The sequence below is a fragment of the Psammomys obesus genome, unplaced genomic scaffold, assembly GCF_907164565.1.
Source record: "Psammomys obesus unplaced genomic scaffold, mPsaObe1.curated_primary_1811, whole genome shotgun sequence".
Taxonomy (NCBI): domain Eukaryota; kingdom Metazoa; phylum Chordata; class Mammalia; order Rodentia; family Muridae; genus Psammomys; species Psammomys obesus.
Window position 1 is genome coordinate 13,372,988 of NW_026585504.1, and position 20,879 is coordinate 13,393,866.

Here is a 20,879-nt window from a genome sequence, read left to right on the forward strand (position 1 = left end):
ACAACTACAAGGGTGGGTGGTGGTGTTCTGGGCTCTCCTCCACTACCCCAAATTTGATGTATCCTCTAATATTGTCACAAAGAAGGAAGTCTGTTCCTGTAGACTGACCTGCATTCTGGAGCCCATATTTTCCACCTCTGTGATCTTTTCCTGCCCTTAATTCTGAGAAAAACAGAAAGCTTTGGGTGGTATTTGAACAGGACTGGTTTGTGGCAGGTCTGAGCCACAGTGGAGATGGCCCTCCCAACAGACACCCATCATGATGAAAGGACCAATGATGGCCAAAGATGAAATATGACCAGTAGACAGATCTGCAAGCCACATGACCCACTGTAAGCTGGACTGTATCCAGGACTCTCCCCCCCCCTTTTTTTGTTTGGTTTTCATGTCCCCAATTCAAATAGGAGGTTAAAAATATCTTTACAAAAAATCTTTACAACGCTCAGTATCAATACCAGCTCAGATACTTTGCCCAGTAGTCCTGAAAATGCCTAATTATCTCCATTTCCCAGTACACTGTTATCAAAGCAAACGGCACAGGTCCCTTTGATGGAGCCTGGGAAATCATCATGCTGTCTGCTTGTCATCTTGTAGTGTAGTTCCTTGAGCCATCTCTTCAGTCAGTGGGTTCCACATCTGAAAACTGAGTCGTCTGAGACCTGAACAAAGGATCATGACTTCTGACTGATGTGACCTTTCCTCACCTTATCTTTCGTTACCACGTGTCTATCTTCTAAGCATATCGATATATAGATAGATATAGATAGATCAGGGACCTTCATCTAATAGTCCATGAGCCAAAACCTGTCAGCCACCTATTTTTATAAGCAATTTCTCATTAAAACATAGCCACACCCATTTGCTTTAATGTTACCTGTGTCTATTTTTGTGCTTCAACGGCTGATTTTTAGCAGCTCTATTGGGAGCCTACGACCCCACAAAGCTTAAAGCATTTACTATGTAACTCTTTACCTAATAACGTGTTAACTCTTATTGTGGATGATGGGTCTTGATGACTGTCTCTTTTCCCCCCTAGATTCAAAATAAACACCTTACTTCACTGACCATCTTCCTAGCGAATGAATTGCATTGACTGCCCATCTCCCAGCCTCTGTCATGCCCAGGGATGTCCACAAACTCCTTGGTGCTGTGAGGACGCTCCTTATCAGCTCATTTTAGTGGCTTAGTGAGGGGTAACCTGTATGTCAATGATACACCTTCTGTCAAGTCTTTTGGACACGGAAGATAAATCCTTGGGTGGGGGGGGGCGGAACCATTTAGATTTAACCCCCAACCCCTCCTCTTAACTACCCCTTAGGATAGGGAAAGAAATACCCCCAAATCCTCCCTCGGGGAGATGGATTTGAGACTTGCTCTCTCGGCTCCACGTGTGGCCATCTGAAATTGTTTCTCTTTTATAGAACTGGTTACTTCAGATGGCAAGCATACCACACAGTGGGCAAAATGTGCCAGGCTGAGTCACAGTAGGATCGCACAGGAACTCCCCAGCCAAGCTCCCTGGGTGCAGGTCTGGTTCTCGCATTTCTACAGGGAGAGTCCAGGGTTAAAGCGTCTTGCTGCTGAGCTCTCTGCCGAGGAAACTCTCGCCTTCTCCGCTCTTATTCTTCCTTGCTATCAGGCTGAATCCACAAAATCAGCCAGTTGAATTCATAGTCATATAACTCCTCACCTTGTGCATAATTCAAGTAAATTGAAGTAAAACCTGAGGCTGATTTTCATCCCTGCTCCCATTAAGAAAATCCTGCTGTGGTATGGTAGTTTCAGGTCTTTCCAAGAATCAGGCCCTGGTCCCACCACGTGTGGAAACTTCGTTGTCCTGCTTCCATTTCTGCAGCTCCATGGTGCTTTTGGAAGGTAACATGTGCCTAGTCCCTAGCATGGGGCAGATCTTCAGAATGGCTGGGAGTAGATCCACGACTCTAGATGTGGCCAGAGATGGGGATAAGAAATTAGATCTTTATTTATTCTTTAAAAATATTTTGTTGCTACTTCTTGACTGTAATTTTGCCACTATTGTTGATTGTAATGTAAATATCTGTGTTTCCTGATGGTATTAGGTGACCCCTGTGAGAAAGCGTAGTTTGATTACAGAGGGGTTGAAACCCATAAGTTGAGAAACTTGGTTTAAGTATTCTGGGACAGCGAGAACCACTCTGCACCCCATGTAGGCAGAACTTCTTTGGCCATGCCAGTGTTTCACTAACTTGCCCATGAGTTGTTTGCCCCTAGGCCAAGCACCCACCCCAGACCCAATCAGGCAAGGCAGGTGAAAAGATAGGGACTTTCAGGATCTTTTCCCACAGTGGCCATTCAGCGCTTTTCCTAGGGGGGGGAAAAAATTCTAAGCATAATCTATGGTAAGTCGTGATGATATCGGTAGGTGGTAGATAATCGAATGGACGATTCAAAGATGGAAGGATAGATAGATTTTTTTAAGCCCTCAACTCCAACATGGAACTAGAACAGTCAAAAAAAATTAGAAAAGTGCAGCTTCCAATCGTGACACAGACGCCTTTGTAATGTCTCGACCCTTAAACAAACGCTCATGTTAAGAAACTGTAGCTGAAGGATGACAAGGCGGCTCCATATGTAATGTCATTTGCCATGAAAGCTTAGTGACCTCACTTCAATACCCAGGTCCCACAGAAAGGTGTGGGAGAGAGATAAGTCCACAAAGCTTTGGAGCTCTGACCTCCACAAGTGCTCCGTGACACACACACATCATCTCATCTTCATTATGTTCAAAGCTGACATGGATTATATAAGAGTCTGTCCCAAAAGCAAACAGACAGACAAACAAAAGCAAGTTTTTAAAAGGCTCTGACGAACGTCCTCGAAGCAAGTGAAACACTATTGGAAGAATCTGTTCTAGGGGCGCCGAGTACTGTAAAGTACCACAAGATGGCAGCATTGCCCCATGTGTGGTCTATATCCGGCTGCGAAGGCTGTTCTGTGCTTAGGATCCAATTGCCCACTTCGTCCTGAAGCTAATTCTTAAGAGATCTGAGAAGCCTCCAGTTGGTGAAAAGATATACATCTCAACAGTACACATGACTTCTATTTTTCTACCTTCTGATCCATTTGTCTTTGAGTTGATTTGATTCCCAAGATCTTGGGACCTGGTATTATAGTTAGTTTAATTATATATGTACTTAGGCATGTAAACAGTAGCTTAAGTTATCCAAGGATTACAAGCCTCCTAGCAAAGTCCTGATTTGAAGAATTATATTGTAAGAATGTTTTCTTTGTATTTATTTAATCCAATTTTTATTATACAGACAGACAGGTAGGTAGATAAAACAGAGACAGACAAACAGGTAAAGATAGGTCATAAAAGTTAGATTCAATTATATATACTCAAATATACACCAAAAGCCAACTGTGATAGTGAGTTTTATTTGGCAGCCTGGATACACCATGGTACCTAGATATTTGGTCAAATACTAGTCTAGATGACGCTATGAACATTTTTTTTTTTTCAAGACAAGGTTTCTCTGTAGAGCCTTGGCTTTCCTGGGACTCCCTCTGTAGAGCAGGCTGGCCTCAAACTCAGAGATATCTGCCTGCCTTTGCCTCCCAAGTATTTGGATCAAAGGTGTGTGCTACCACCACCCAGCATGAAGATTATTTAAATGAGATTGCAATGCCCAAGTATAGTTTTAAAGAATATCAACTGCTGGTCATGGTGGCGCATGCCTTTGATTCCAGAACGTGGGAGGCAGAGGCAGGCTGATCTCTGTGAGTTGGAGGCCAGCTTGGCCTACAGAGTGAGTTCTAGGACAGTCAAGGCTGCAAAGAAAAACCCTGTCTGGATAAACCAAGTCAAAAAAAAAAAAAAAAAGATATATTAACTATTAGCAGAATAGACCTGTAGACATTACTTTGGGACTACATCATGATATGTTGTCACCAAATACCTGGTCTGGAATACAAAGTCCCCAGTATTGCTCTCCTTGAGTCCTCATCTTTTTCCAGAGACCCAGATCTTCACAGAACTGTTTGGTCTTAGCACTGGCCAGAACCTAGCTGCCTTTTCCATTCTTTATTTTCTTCTGTTTGTTAGAGAACCAGTCTGAGGGATCAGAGGTGTACTTTAATGAGAAATTTGACCAGCATCTCTGAAGCCCTGAGCTCAATCTTCAGCACACATACACACACACACACACACACACACACACACACACAATCAATCAATCAATCAATCAATCAATCTGTGATCTTCCACTGGCATGGACTCTGAAATCACACACCCCACCTCATCACTCAGTGAATTCTCCCGCCCTTTTGGAAAAGTCAGTGTTCTCTTCCCTCCGCACAGGAGCCCTTCTCTGCCACACACCCTGGGTGGCAGGACCAGCATAGCTATTTTCTGCTGCCCCAATCAGTGCTGGTGCAAAATGTACCACAGCGTCTCAACAATCGCGAGAAACTTCCCGGCCCTGCTCAGGTGTCACCCAATGAATTCCCTTAACAGCAGAACACACCATTTGCAGGAAGCAGGTCACCCTACAGAATGGGGGGGGGGGGGGGAAGTGGGTATCTAACCAAGGGTTTTTCTCTCATCACAGGGGTCCTGAAGAGGAGGGACTTCTGCCTGCCTTTAAACTCAGACTCTCTCAGCAGCTATCAAATGCCAATGGCACCTCCAGTACTAGGATTGGTATGCCTACTTTCTGTCCTGTGTGCTGGGATTTTATTTCCCCCTGGCTGGGGCGTGTGCAAGTCCTATGAATGCTTCTCTGATGGAAGTTGAAAGTCGAGAGAGGCTCTGATCAACAGAAATCATTAAGAGTCATTTTAATACTATGCTGACAGAGCAGAATGATAGTCTTGGGTTCCTCCCTGGGGCTTATGACTTGTCTAGCCACAAGCCTCTTTAAGGGTGTTAGGTTTTGGTTACATAGCATGAAGACAGTCTTAGGTCCAATCACAAACAGATTGGTTATTCCCATAACATTCACGCCACTATTACACCCCTGGGAGGATCATGTCAGGCCAGTCACTGCTGTGGCTTGCAGATGCCACAGCTGGGTGAGACTGAGAGTTTTCTCCTCCAGCATCACGCGTAGCATCGTTCAGAAGCATGGAGGATACCCAGCAGGGAGTAAGCTTCCTGGTGAGTACCAGCATGGTTTCTCCATGTTCTATGACTCACTCGTGTGATGTCTTCATCAGTAAGAACTTACCATGAAGTTCTGGAGTGTAGTCAGGAGTATTGGCAATAGCAATGTAATGCTTGAGGAATGGGTGTCTCTGTAATGCCCTTGGCCAACAACTCAAAACGTACCAGTGGAAACCCTATCTTCTTAAACTGTGACCCTGTATGAAGTCACACAGCTAAATGTAGGGACCATGAAACAGTTGGCAACGGTAAAACATTTTTGAATGTGCAATCAGAAAAATTAAAATCCAGCAGGCAATGGATGACTCTGAAGTGTTTCTGGAACAGTTCACCCGTACTGTGACACCTCGTAGCAACCTTGGTTCTGAACACCATGCATGTATTTTGTGCTACACGGCTGCCACACCTCAGAACTAACGCTGCCTGCAATACTTTGGCTTTCGTACATTGTGAGTTGCAATGCTTTCTTGTAATATTTTCCTACCAGTTTTCCTCAGCACATACTAAGCTGATGTCTTTGTGTTAGAATGTTTCGTTTTTTTTTTTTAACTGCTGTTTGGATTGGTGTCGTGAGTTCCTTTTAAAATTTTTTAATGAGTTTTGGCTTGGGATTTTGAAATGACCTCCTCCCAGGAATTTCTGTCATGATCCTAAACACGCTCTCACTGCTTTGCACTGTACACTTAGAAAGGGTCCTCAGAACTGACAATTATAAAATCAAAAGTAACTCTGAGAACCACTGAGGAGGCTTTGTTACTTCGCCCTGCAGCACTGACTGTTCAGCAGCGAGATTTGAGTCTCTGTGTAAGATAAAGCACATCCATCTTATTCGTATACAAGTTTGCTTTTCTCTCCAATACATGATGACGCGTCCCAATACATGATGAAATGTCCCCTTATAGGCTCATGTGTTTGAACACTTGGTCCCCAGCTGGTAGTGCCATTTCTGAAACCCTCCGTGGAACCTTTAGGAGGTGGAACATTCCTGGAGGACTGTGGTGGGGCCTTTCCTAGCCTGGCCCCACTTCCTCTTTCCTCTCTGCTTCCCAGTGCTCCTGTCCCCATGCTTGTCATGTCATGATGACTGTGTCTCCCTGGAACTGTGAGACAAAAGGAAATCCCTTCTCCCTTAAACTGCTTTGGTCAGGATAGTTTATTACAGAAATAAAAAATAAAACAAATAATAAAATCAAATACATATGTATTTCATCTACATGTATACACATACATATATGCAGACACACATACATATGAATTGTTTTATGATAAAATTTCTTTTTGGCATATTATCAGTAAATATTTGACTTGGGGCTGCATAGAAATGTCTCAGTGAAAAGTCTCAAGTTGGAAAAGCCCAAGAGTCCCTGGTTCTGGGCCACAGTCAGCAGCTACCTTTTCTTCAGTTTACAGTGAAGTAACATAGAGCAACCGTTTACTGCTTAAGACAGGGGAATCTTCATTTCTTTCCATAGCTACAAGCTGTCCTTATCAGAGAAGGTGCCCGGATCTCCCCTCTACCTGCCTCCCCTTTCACCCTCCAGCTCTCCCCACAATGCACCCATCTTCTCTCTGACTGCCATTCCTTTGCATTGCGTCTATGGAGTTTCTGCCTTGCCTGCTAGCTGGAACCCAGCCGCAGACGTGCAGGTCGAGCAAGAGCAAACTAACAGAAATGATACCATCTGCTTGATCTGAATAAACACGAGACACAGGAACTGTTCTCATCCAAAAGAAAAGCCTAGAGCACGAGTGGCTTTTAAAATGAGCAGTTATGCTTGGAAGCTCGATTTTGGAAGAAAGTATGCTCTACTGAAGCATGTATGAAGTATATAATGAATTTGGTGAAATCTATAGAGCCAACCCTTAGAGATATGCACACACACAGTTCTCAGAGAAAGTTCTAAGTTCCTGCCTTCTCCAAAGGCCATCATCAGCCTTGAATGCTGCCTCTCTACTGGCGGGAACTCTTCTACCATTTAAAGGCAGTGATTACACAGGCAGCAACGATTTACTTTCTACCAAACCACTTAAAGTGATGCTTTCTTTGGGGGGGGGGGGGTTTGACAGGGTCTCACGCTGTAGCCCAGGCTGGCCTCCAACTTTCAACCATCCTGTAGATTACCCATAGCTGTTCTCGCACCTGTCTTATAGCTGCTTCTAAGACCAGCTGACTTTATGGAGCTAACTACTCCAACCAGCCTTCTCATGGCATTCCTATCACCTGTCCGGATGGGATTTCATGAAAGGACTGGTAGTTTCTTTTTTATACAAATAGTTGTTTTATGTGTATGTCTGTGTCCTTGAGTGCACTGTGTATACCACAGGCATGCAGGAGTCCACAGAGCTCAGGAGAGAATTCAGAGCCTCGGGAACGGGGGTTATAGGTGATAGTGAGCTACCTGATGTGGGTGCTGGGAGCCAAACCAGGGTCCTCTGCAAGAGAAGTTAAGAGAACTCCCCAGCCCCTGACCTGGCCATTTTTTGACATGAAATATAAAGAACATTCAATCCACAGGTGACATGAAACATAAAGAATACTCAATACATACAGAGATGACACAAAACGTAAAGACCATTCAATACATGGAGGACACTAAGAGGATCAAAATAGGTGAGGTAAAATAGATGTCTGAAGTGACCTACATAAAGAGTAGTACACACTGCTAGGTACAGAATGGTGCTTGATAAACAACACTGGGTCATTCCGACATTTTTATTGGGTGCATAAAAAGCACTTTTCATTTATAAGATCAACATCAGGCAAAGGTGTCTGGGCACACAGCTGGTACCGATGAACTGAATCCACACCAAGCTCACTGAGGGCACGTCTACCTTACATTCAGGGTCTTCGCATTGACATGCTACTCATGGCAAAGCCAGCTCAGAATGAACAACCACGTGTCAGCTCCGCCCACATCTGATAGCATTTCAAAATGAAGGTTCTTTCAGCCAATTTCTATTTGTTGAAAAACACAGCAAGACTGTATCAAGGTTAGATGTTTGGTTATTAGGTTTCCATGTTAATGAGGGTTTGATCACCTTCAGTGTTTCTGATTAACCACTGACCTTAAAATGGTGGGTAATAACCTGTATTTCTTTTTGTCCATTTATTTGTTTCTATATTGTGTGCATGAGTGTTTTGCCTACGGGTGGGCAGGTGTGCCACGTGTGTGTCTGATGCTAAGAGAGGCCAGATGAGAGCAGTAGATCCTCTGGAACTGGAGTTGCAGATGGTTGTGAACTGCCATGTGGCTTCTAGGACTAGAACCTGGGTCCTCTGTAAGTGCTCCCAAACTGCTGAGCCATCTCTCCAGCCCATCTATTTGATATTTTTGAAAAGTCTTTAAAATGTAATATAATTCTGAAAACATGCATGCTACTCATTCATTAAACATGATTTAATACAGGTCAAAAGTCCAATTAATTAACTGGGCCTCTATTAATTTCCTGCCAGCTAAGATTCAGATTTAAGTCTGATTATAGATTAAAAAAAAAAAAATCAGTGAATGATTTATTTCTCAAGATTAATTCCACAAAGTACCAGTTAGCTTTGAAAGCATTCCATTGCTTATGAGTGTAAACCACTGGACAGTCTACAATACCAGTTCCTTGCATCAGAATTACCTGCAGCACTCGAAAACTTCTATGGGCTCCACATCAAAACTAATGAGTAAGAACTAAGGATGTCTGTATTTTCTCAAGTTCCCAAGTGAAAATGGTCACATGAGTTAGTGTGGGAGCCTTGGCAGTGGCTACCACTGTCTTAGCTTTTAAGGTACACCAGAATCACTGGAGGAAACTTTCAGCAACATAAACAAAGGACAGATTCACTTCAATAGACTGAGGAAAGCGTCCAGGAACGGCATTTTAAACAACCAGCTCCACACAAAAACCAATCTACAGCTACTGTCAGATGTCCGAGATTTTGTTAAACAAGTACATTCTGGAATTTAATGGCATTGCACTGCCAGTCCTGTGACTCCTGCTCTGGGAGTGACATACAAGTGACTAAGAGTAACAGCCTTTCAAATAGACCCATTTGTATTCTTAAGCAGAAGGTTGTGACTGGTGGGATCACAACTCATTCATTAAAGAAAGAAAAGAGTCTTTGAGAAATAGGTAAGCCTTTAACCTGACAAGTTCTTGGCATCATTCACCTTTCATGATCTATTGTTCGCCCAGTATGTGATCAGAGGTAGAAATTCCAGCTTACTAAAAGTGTAACATGGATTACAAAATGCACTTTCTAACCAGATTCCTTTGCAGTTCATACTGCTCACACACAGCAGGCGTTAGAAACCAGCTGCACTCTAAACACTACGGTGGGCAAGTACACTAACTCTTGATTTCCAACAATGAGACTTCATCTTGCCCCGCAGTGTAGGTTCAGACATACAACACGAGGAAGAAAAATCCAGAGAGCACTAAAGGTGCCGTGCTGTCTCTTCCGTACACTACTGACCACCATTCTACCCACGCTGTAACCACATATGATATAAGCAGCAGCAGATTCTGTTCTACTTTAAAAAGCACAGAGCCAGGCGTGGCACTGCACATCTTGAGTCCCAGCACCAGGAATAAGAGGCAGGTGGATGTCTGTAAGTTTGAGGCCAGCCTGGTCTACACAGCGAGTACCAGGATAGGCAGGACTTTATAGAGACCCTGTCTCTAGGGGTAAAAAAAAAGAAAAAACACAAAAATACAATACACACACACACACACACACACACACACACACACACACACACACATGCACACCTTTGAGCATCTGGCAGGCCCACCATCACTGCAGCTTTAGAAATGGCTAGAATCCGGCCTTGAACCCCAAGTCTACACGAGCAGCAGTGTTGAAAAACGGCTGGAAGAATCTGCCTGGCCTCCCCTGGCCTACATCTAAGTATTTCCAGTGTGCACACTTCCTTCACAAAGGCTCGGAGGCTCTCTTCCTAGGATATTTGTGATCAGACAGTTTGGCATTTCTCTTTAAGCAATGAAAAGTGATTGCCAAAAATCAGTGTTGCAGTGCAGGAAAGACCTGTCATTACAAAAGAAGGAACTGAAACTCTAAAATCAATACTTCTTGAGTGAAGTGAAGTAAAATGACGCCATGGAGACACAGCAGCCCTGGGGAAGACTTCAAGACATGGCACGGCATCAGGCACCGTCCATGCCTCACTCTTGGTGTACAGCACTGCAGGTCCAGGGAGTATGACAGGTCAGAAACACCCACAACCCAGCTTCTCATGTCCTTTTGGCTGGCTTGGCTGTCAACTGCTTTTCTCTTTCAAATTCTTTCTCCCGTTGCTGTTCCCTCTCCAGCTCTTCTTTCTGCCTCTTCTGCTGTAGTTTAAGTGCTCTTTTCTGTAGGGGAGTGGGGGAGAGAGTGGGGAATCATATTAAGAAAGTCCATGTTTAACTTTTAAATTTATTTGGAGTAATTTAAGGTCCTCTTAAGTTAAAACAAAACAAAAAACCTTACTCCAAGTTCATGCTAAATGTGAACTGCAACTTCATATGCAGAGAGGAGCCTACCAGCCCACAACGAGTGAAGGAGCCACATGAGTTAGTGTCCTACTGTGCATCAAGTAGAAGAGGCCAAAACATGAACACTGAAGAAAACAGATTTCCACTTTGGAAAAGAACAGACAAGGGTTTTCCACTCACTTTCAACTTTGATGTTTTCTCATGAAGCGTCAGCATCTCTTTCCGTATGTTCACCAGCTTGGCATGATAGTGCTTCGCTTCTGTGAACTTCACACAGAGTCAGATCACATAGAATGAAATGCCAAGATTGAACATGTCAACACCTTAACTACACTTCAGCTTTCCTCAACTGGTACATTTTAGTTCCTCCTTTATGTCCATCTTTAAATTCTATGGTACAAGAGTTCATTCAACTATTAGCAGAATTTTGAAATTGTTGATTCAATTCAGTTGACAAAAAAAAAAAAAAGACTTATTAAAGCTTGGTGTGGTGGTGCACACCTTTAACCCAAGCACTCAGGAGGCAGAGACAGGTAGATATGCGTGAGTCTGAAGCCAGCCAGGTCTAGGTCTATATAGTAAGTTCCAGGCCAGCCAGGGCTACACACACACACAATCTCTGCCTCTCTCTCAAATATGAGTTATTAAACATAAAACAGAAATTTATGTGTTTAATAGGTTATAAACAACATGCTGGTTCAAAAACATGCCACATAATCCAAGAATTACAATAGCCACAATTACAATTACACTAGTGGGCTTTTGAGAGAACAAGCCAGCGGAGGACAGTTGGTGATGTGTCTTCCTGTCAGGAAAACCAGCCATGGCACAGATCCTGAGAAAATGCCAACAAACTCAGTCACGTTTCTTGGGTTTTTCAAGTCAGAACAACATGACAGCCACTAAAGGCCATGTGTTCCTTTCCCAGAATTAAAGTACAAGCTCTGCACCTCAGCCTGCAGTTGAAACAGAAGTCTCCTGTTGGGAGAAGCTGAAGAGTAATGGAGGTGGACAGAATGGAAGAGGGACCTTACTCTCAGACAATGGAGAGAAAGAACGGGAGAGGGCCTGCAGAGAGAGCAAGTGGCTCCCTCTCACGTAGCTGCAGGTAAAGTCAGTCCACAGACTCTCTACATGCATCTTTCAGGGCCTTCCAGTTCCCATTCCTACCTGAGGATTAAAACCACTCGAGCAAAGGGAAGAAATAAGTGAAAAACTCAGTCTGTCCTTCCACAATGATGCAACAGAATTCTGTTAGTTTGTTCAACTCATTCAACAATGATCTGATCATCCATCTGATCTCAGCTTGAACTCGGGAAAAGACAAGGGATCGGTGTGGCCATGCTCCCTCCGCCCCCCCCCCCCCAAGAAGTCAGCCAGCTGCTGAAAAGGCTATACTCTCTATAGCTAGCCTCTGCCTGCTGCTGGAGAACATGACAGATTGTAAAGGAACCATCCTAGCCCACATCTGTCCAGTAAAAGGTCCACTGAGATACGGAGGAGTCTCTGCAAAGCCATGCAGACAAGCAGTTCCTAATGCCCAGAATGGGCCAGGAGCAACATGACCTTGCTTGTGCTACATGTGTTTTCTTAAAGAAAACATCTGTTCCTCTCCTATCAGTGTTTAGTTAAGTTCAACTATCCAACCAACTACTCATCCTCAATGTGTCCATTTCATCACAGCACAAGGAATACTAATAAATAAATATTAAGAAATGAAATTAACTGGGCTTGAGAGATGGCTCAGAGGTTAAGAGGACTGGCTGTTCTTCCAGCGGTCCTAAGTTCAATTCCCAGCAACCATATGGTGGGTCATAACCATCTATAATAAGATCTGGTACCTTCTTCTGGCAGGTCAGCATACACACAGGCAGAACGCTCTACACATAATCAATAAATAAATGTTTTGAAAGTAAGAAAGAAGGAAGGAGGGAGGGAGGGAGGAAAGGAAGGAAGGAAGGAAGGAAGGAAGGAAGGAAGGAAGGAAGGAAGGAAGGAAGGAAGGAAGGAAGGAAGGAACAAACAAACTAAAGAAGTGACCCTTCAAAAGAGAATTTTTTTCTTTTGCACATTCCTTAGTGGTAAAAAATCATTGTCTCAAATGTCCCTTACTTTTCATTTTCTTTTTATGTCATCATTTCATATTCCTTGTTAAAAAGTCAGATTCTACACATAAAAGTTAAAGGATAAGATCATCAAAAAGAAAGTACAAAGCCTTTCTAAAGATTAAGCTAGATAAGCAAAATCATACTTACCAAAGCATTGATGTCCAACATGGAATGGCATTCTTTAAATTTTGAAATCTCTTGTTCCAATGTATCTAGTAACACAACCTGGTTCTGTCTGAAACAAAAGCACACAGCCAAAACAAACTTTACATTTTCTAAGTACTAGTTCATTACAAGGAATCACATTCATTCTGGCTAATGGCAAAAGCTGGAAATCCAATTGCCAACACTACCTCTCCAAGACTTATTTGCCTTAGTATCTTTTTCCAATACATTTCAAAGACATATTCTGACAACTAAGTCTACACTTCACTCCTGTCGCAATTTCATCCTAATAACTAAAATAATCAGATTACTGAAAAGTATTTTACTGTTTTAGCAACATTCTGTATTATCACCCCAAACTCTTCTTTTATAGCATTGTGCTCATAAAACTCAATTTTCTATGCATCCCCAAAAGTAACGTAGAAACAAAGAGTTTCGTGACTTAGAGTTAGAATAGATGCAGTACAAGGGACAATATTTCCTCACGATGAATGAGCAGCTCAGTGGAAACTGGCACAGGAACCATATGTGGCCTTTCCCTCACAGCTGTGTGCTCTTGGGAGAAGGGCAAACCAGACAACCTAAAGGGTTCGCTAGCCTTTGGATTCAAATCCACGGAGGGAGAGAAGCTGACTCCCTTCCTATTCCTCTGCAGATCAATTTGACACGGGGTTAAGGGACATGGAAGGGTCACCTAAAATATATTTTAAAAGAAAATATAATGTAACTTGTTGCAAAATGGAGAGCTGTAATGAAAAATGAACTAGCAATGAGACTGAAGGGCAATCATATGTTCATCAGGCCTGGGTCTGGCTACAACAGGTCACTAGTTTGTTCCTTCATATCAGACTAGGGATCACAGAAGAGGAAATATAAAGTAGAGAACAAAACACCCAGCAACTTGCCAAATACAGGGCAACAAAAAACAACTAGGAAACAGAAGGGGTAAATAAACAGTGAAAACAAAAGCTCCAGTATCAATAAAACTGATAAGCCACTGGCCAGATCAAACAAGAAAGAAAAGGCACAAATTACAAGTATCATTCATGAAAGAGACGGTCTTCGCTACTGATATCATGGTATTAAAAGACAACAAACCCCGACAACTCTGATCACATCAGATCACTTTAGATGAAACAGACCAATTCATTCAAAGACACAAGTGATCCAAACTCATAGAAGGACCACTCAACCTCAAAAACTATGAAGAAACTAAGACTCCAGCAGTATTCGCTTCACTTTGGACATTTAGATTACGAGTAACTCCAGGAGTCCCATTTACAGAGCACAGGAATGCTCACTGATTCAATGTTCTAAAAGCCAACACTTCCACACTACACACAATCACTGACTGCCGTGCAGCTGCCTTTCTGCTGGCTTACGTGAGCTCCTGGAGGGCTTGCTTCGACCTTTGCAGATCTGGTAAGTAGTGGGATAGCAGGCCCCCCCACCAGCTGTTCCACAGCTCTGTCCTCTGCAGTGAAGTCCTCTATCAGCCCTTCATCTGGAGACGCGTCGCTCAAGCCTGTGCTCAAGAGAAAACCAAATTTAGGAAGCTCTGATGCTAAGAGCACACATGCTCGCCTAACTATATCGGTCGTTCCTTTTTAATGTGCACCTTCTGAGCGTTCTCTAAAACATGGTAAAAGGTATTTGTTGTTTCAAGTCTTCCTTGTTTTGAGGCGAGGTTTCCCTGTGTAGCTCATGCTGGCCTAGAACTCTCAATCCCCCTGACTCAGCCTCCTGAGCTGTGTATCAATATAACTGGAAAAAAAAAAAAAAAAGGTATTTTTAAGCTTTGGGTACAGAACAAAGTCTAGTGTAAATAGACATTAGCATATTTAAAACTTATATTTTATGTATCTTATCAAAGGAGTCAGTTGGAAGGATGAGTTTGCAGCTACTGAGTTAAGGCACTTAAATTAGTACATTAATGCTTTGAAATGCATGTATAAATTATATAAACAGAGGCTAGTGAGGCTTGCTATGCAAGCCTGACCCCCCTGACATCCATCCCTGAAACCCACAGGAAGGCAGAGCAGATTCCTGAAAACTGTTCTCTCTCTCTCTGTCTGTTTATCTCTCTCTCCATCTCCTCCATCTCTCTCCCTCTCTCTCACATACACACAACAACAACAAAACAACAACAATAATAACAATAATAAAGAAAATAAAAACATATGGGGAGGACTGGAAAGATAGCTCAACCATTTTAAAGGCTAGGCTCACAACCAAATAAGAAAATAAAAATTGTTAAAGAAATTGCATAAGCAAAAATGCAATACCTATATAGCTGTTTTGAACTCAAAAGAAAGAAAAATGCAGACCACTTATTTTGCTTAATATATTTGTATGTAGAGAGATGGCTCAGAGGTTAGAGCACTGGTTGCTCTTCTAGAGGTCCTGAGTTCAATTCCAGCAACCACATGGTGGCTCATAACCATCTATAATGAGATCTGGTGCCTTTTTCTGGCATGCAGGTGTACATGCAGACAGAATATTGTATACATAGCAAATAAAGAATATATGCATGTAAAAGAGGAACTGGTTTTTTTTTCACTTATTAATTAAGACTCAGCACTTTCTGTGAACCAGGGCCAAAGCTAGAAAAGTCAGCTGGGAAATGGGGGCCCAGGACCTGGGCCTATTAGCACAAGTTCGAGAGAGAGAGAGAGAGAGAAACACTCAGTACCTTAATTTGCTATAAGAAATAGTGTACTCAAGAACTATGTCACGGCCTAATCTAGACCTGATGACAGGAATGATGTCTCATCCTTTTCCAGGCATTCAAACGTCTAAAATAAATATCCATCAATTACTATTCCCAGAAAAAGAAGAACAGTTTCAAGGTGGGGTCAATGAATGTTTATAGGGTTTTACAATCATTTTGAAGGAAAAAAAGGTTCACTGCATTAAAATCATACCCCAAAGCATTCCACAGTTAATGTGAAGCTCTGAAACATCTGCCATCATCTCCATTCTAGTAACATCAAATTAAGGCAGGACTGGAGAGACGCTCAAGTGATCAGAGCATGGATGCTTCCAAACACCCACAGAGCAGCTCACAACCATCTGTAATTCCAGTTCCAAAGGATCTAAAGTTCAGTTCCGGCTTCCGGGGTCACCAGGCTAGTCCATATATATGCATGCAAGCAAAACACACACATAAAATGAAAATAAATAAATCTTTTCAAAAGTCAAACTAGTCTCCTTTCTAGAGTGTGTTTTACAACACCTTATTTGCTGCGCAGTTCTCATCACGCTTCTTACCACAGACTTATATTCAGGGAAGGCTGCTGAAAACAAGTTGTCCTACTCAAAACAATCTTTTAGAAAATCAAGATAAGGAGCTGGAGAGATGGCTCAGAGGTTAAGAGCACTGTCTGCTCTTCCAGAGGTCCTGAGTTCAATTCCCAGCAACCACATGGTGGCTCACAACCATCTATAATGAGATCTTGTATGCAGGTGTACATGCAGACAGAACATTGTATACATAATAATAAATAAATCTTAAAAGTTTAAAAAAAAGAAAATCAAGATGAAATTGTACAATTTTAACTTTGACTGTAAAAACACACGCTGGAATTCTCAAAGATGCAAGGCAGAATTCAAACGGAAAGGGGCTAATCAGAAACATTCCACAACCAAAAAATGAAATAGGAAAGCGGGAAACTTGGGAAAGTATGCTCTTAATGTGCCTTTGGACGAGAAGTTAAAAACTTACATTTGGCAAGTAATTCCATGGCCTACGTTTTGTCTACAATAACAGTGCAACAAACACCAACTTCAAATAAACATAGACAGTGCATTTTAGAGGAACAGAAAGAAATACCCAAAAAAGGTCATTTCAACTTTAAGATGTAACAACAAAATCAGCTACACAGATGCCTGCAAGCATGTGCACATTTTAATTCATGAACTTTCTTTTCCCATTTTAATCATTATTAATTGTTGGACAGATACCAGCTAATGCTTTTTTACATATTTTTTACCGAGTTCCATACACTTTATTGTGGGAGGTCCTAGAACAGAGAGGTTCTCAACCTGTGGGTTGCAACCCCTTTGGGGGTCAAATACCCTTTCATAGGGGTCACCTAAGACCATCAGAAAACACAGATATTTACATTGTGGTCCGGAACTGTAACAAAATTATAGTTATGAAGAAGCAATGAAAAGGGGTCATAGCATCAGGAAAATTGAGAACTCTTCTAAAAGAAAAAAAGGGTCATTATCGTGTTCATACAATGAACATGTGCTGAACAGCTACCAAGCATTAACTTCTTATTCATGCCAATTAAATAAGGTAAATCCTCCTCCCTGGTGGTGCACAGTACAGGGGGGTATACAGAGCCCTTACAAAAGGTCATGGAGTCTGAGAGTCTGAGGGACTTTCTAAAGGAAGTCTGGGTGCTCAAGATGCTGAATGCCTTCATTTCCTCTCCCACCCCATTCTCTTTGTTAATCTTTGTAAAAACTTAAACCCATGGAAAAGGGCACAACTTAAAAAAGTAAAAACAGTCCTTCTCACGGCCTAACTCCACATAGACACCCAGAAGCTGGCTTTTCCCAGCCATGAACATGGTCTTTACTGTTCTAAAGGCCTTCTATTTTTGTTTGTCTGTTTGTTTGTTTGTTTGTTTGACGACAAAGCCCAACATAGCCCCAGCTAGCCTTGATCCTCCTGCCTCGGCTTCCCGTCTTAGCATATACCACCACACAAGGCAACTTTTCTCTTAACTACATCTTAAGTATCCTTTTACAGTAATGTATATGGATCTATTCCATTCTTCTTAAAAGAACAAAATTCTGTAGCAATGTTACCCAGTCCCCTGTGGACAGATTACATTACTTTCACATTTTGCTATTTCAAACAATGCTGCCATGATCTTCCTATCTAATTTTTGCACATTCCTGTTTGTATGGGATAAATTGTTAGAAAACAGTTGAGACAGAACATGTGTGCAATCTCTGACATTGAAAAAAAAAAAAACAACTCTCCTAAAAGATGCCACCAACTTTCACTGCCACCACCACTTCCAAATGGATACAAATCTACTGATATGAGTATGAACATGACTGCAGGTCATCTTGGGGCAGTAAAGTAGCAATGGGACAGAGGAATGTAGGAAGAATAAGAAAGTAGAAGCAGACCGGCTTTCCATCGATTGGCTCCGATGTGCAAACAGAAGGGGAGATAATAACTGTACTGCAGAATTCTCTGCACTGCAGAGGGAAATCTATAGAAGGGTTGAGGGCAATTTCAGTTTCATGTGCGAGCTAAGCTCATACCATGAACAAGATCAGACACCTGAGGCGAGGAATCTAGCTCTGTGGTAGAGCGCTTGCTTAGGACTTCTATCTGCAACACCTATGCCTATCTCTTTTCCTCATTCTCTGACATCTGCTCTCACTCGTGAGAGATGAGAAAGACAGAAAAAAAAAAAAAAAGGTGGCCCAAGCTCCAAGTAGGTACAACAGGATATTTACTGATGTGATTGAACAAGTCATGAAGAGGGTACGTCATTAAAAGAAAAGAAAAGCATGGTCAGGAAATGCTGAGTGATTTGTAGCTTCCTGTTTCTGGAAAGAAGAAAATTATGTTTAGAAGGTCCTACAACCTTTTCTCATCTAAGGTCCCTCATATAAACCAAAGCGCACAGAAAATGCTGAGTGGTGATGGTTTCAATCTCACAAAGACGATGATGTCCATACACAGTCCCTGTCCGGGTGTATAGCAAATTAACCTTTAGGCATTAATGCTTAAAGCTCTCCTGGAACTGTGGAGACAGCTTCCGGAGTATCGGTTGAAGCAACGTCACCAAGTAATTCAGAATATTTCGTGAGTAGCCAATACTGGACAGTTTTCTGAAAATCGACCATCTCCCAAACTCACTTCAACCACTGATCCTGGGACAGTCAAAAACAACACAAACTCAAATCCTCAACACAGACAGCAGCCAACAGTGCGTTTCCCCCTCGGGACCAAAGGTGCAGCGGGAGAGTGCCTAGGCAGGAAGGTGCCCTAGGCAGGAGGGTGGCCTGTGCTGGAGTCCCACCCACTCGGTCCCGGCCCCTCTGGGCAGTCGTCCCGCACAACAGCCGTACCCAGCGTGGGCTCGCCGGCCCCTAGGCTGTCGGAGGGCCCGGTCAGGACCCCGTCCGGGGGCGGTGACCCAGGAACGCTCATGTCCCCGCGCTGGGCGCCACGCAGGGCAAGCTCTGCGGAGAAGTCAAGACGCGAGAAGTAGGAACTTAACGGGTTCCGGCGCCCGGGGGTGGGAACAGAAGCTGCAGACACACGGAAGTGATGAAAGCGGAAGACGTCGCTCACGGGCACAGCACGTTACCGCGAGTCAGGACCACCCGCCCCCCCGCGCCAGCGCCGCCGGTGCCGCCCTCTCGTGCGGATTCTGTTAGCGTGAGCGGTGGAAACCGGAACCACGGTTGGAAGACGGGATGCAGCTCTGATCCTGTGGCTCTTTTCAGTGTTCTCTCCGCTTCAAGCAAAAGCCTTAAGAACGTGGACCACTAAACTAATTCAGTTTGAAAGTGAGCTTGAGCTTTGTTAAAATCCCTTCCAGTTGCTTGCAGATGACGTAAAGGCATTGTTGGAGCATCCTTTGAACAAATCAAGCCAAATTACCGGAAGCACCTGCCGACATCCTGTGGGATGACATCATGAGTTCTGATGCAGAGTACTGAGACGTGGACAGACTCAGCTCCACAGCACATGTAACGCTTCTCCACCCTTTTGTACACTCTGACCTCTCGTGGCCTCTAATGTTGCTCCCCGGATTACCTGTTCGGTTCTCCGTGCTGTAGCCAAACCCGTCTCCTAATTAATAAATTAGATGGACAAATAAAAATAGATAAATGAATAGAAACTAGGTCAGGCCTCAGGAATGTACTGGCTCACTATTGTCCTTGTCAGTATGTTCACACTGTTTTTTTTTTTTTAGCCAGTTTTCAATTCAAGAGTAGCTCCTCCTTACTCCCCATGGTAGAATGTCCACAGCCTAATCGCCGAGACCCCAAAATATGTTAGGGTTCATGGCAACGAATAAAAGCTACTAGTTAACGCAATCTTAAAATAGGAAGGTTACTCTATGGGCCCAAGATAACAGTCTTTAAAACTGAAGAAGGGGATAAAAAAAGGATACTTGACTATGGAGGGTGATTAAACAGTAACACTGGTGGGTTTGAAGACAGGGAGTCATGAGTCTGAATGGTGGGCGACCTCCAGAAAAACAAGTAAAGAAACCAGTTCCTCCCCTAAAGCTTTGTAATGGTTCTCAGCCCTATGAATTACCTGGATTTTTATCTGCTGAACTGTAGAATTTATAAAATAATGATTAATGTTGTCATATCAATAGGAAGACAATGTTTCCCCTTCAAACATCTTACAATCTGGGAATTCTAAAACTGTCCACGGTGAAAGGGTTAAAAAGAAAAGGCTCCTTTCAAGAAAAAGAAAAAAAAAGTTATTCTTGAGCAAATTGAGCTGCCAGAGGAGCAGCCTTAGGTTAAAAGATCACCACCATTAACTTTCCCAGTCGTCACCCAAAGCCTTGGATAGCAAAATGTTCGGTGCTTCAATTGTGGTAAATTTGGTCGCTTGAAAAGAAATTGTGGCCAAGCTGCTAAAAGCCACAGAGTTCAAAATCTCTTGTGCGTTAAATCTGAGAAATACGGTATATTCCACCAGACAGGGGAAGGAGCCTTTTCTGGCAGTCCTGGGGTCTCAGCAAGAACGTTTAAGTTTCCTGGAGTTTGTAGACACTGTGATAAAAGGGGTCATTTGACTAGTGAATGCATGTCCAGTGCACCCCTGCTGCTCCTGATTGCTGCTGATGCAGGGGGATAAATTGGAGAGATCCTGAAACAACAAAGATTGGACTTGCCAGAAGTAGCCTAAATAACTACTCCCCCTCTCCCCACTAACTTTCCTTCTGGCCTACCTGGTGTTAGGGTGCTGGGAG

The 20,879-nt window shown here is 42.9% G+C and overlaps 1 protein-coding gene across 1 annotated transcript; it reads right to left on the bottom strand.

Annotated features, from left to right (window-relative positions):
• Nucleotides 1–7,837: 7,837 nt before the first annotated feature.
• Nucleotides 7,838–19,252, bottom strand: Bloc1s6 (biogenesis of lysosomal organelles complex 1 subunit 6). Its single transcript, XM_055622688.1, is given in 6 exon segments — nt 7,838–10,504; nt 10,808–10,894; nt 12,883–12,970; nt 14,283–14,347; nt 14,349–14,425; nt 19,006–19,252. Coding segments are annotated over 6 exon segments (519 nt in total). The 5' UTR covers nt 19,088–19,252; the 3' UTR covers nt 7,838–10,384.
• Nucleotides 19,253–20,879: the final 1,627 nt, after the last annotated feature.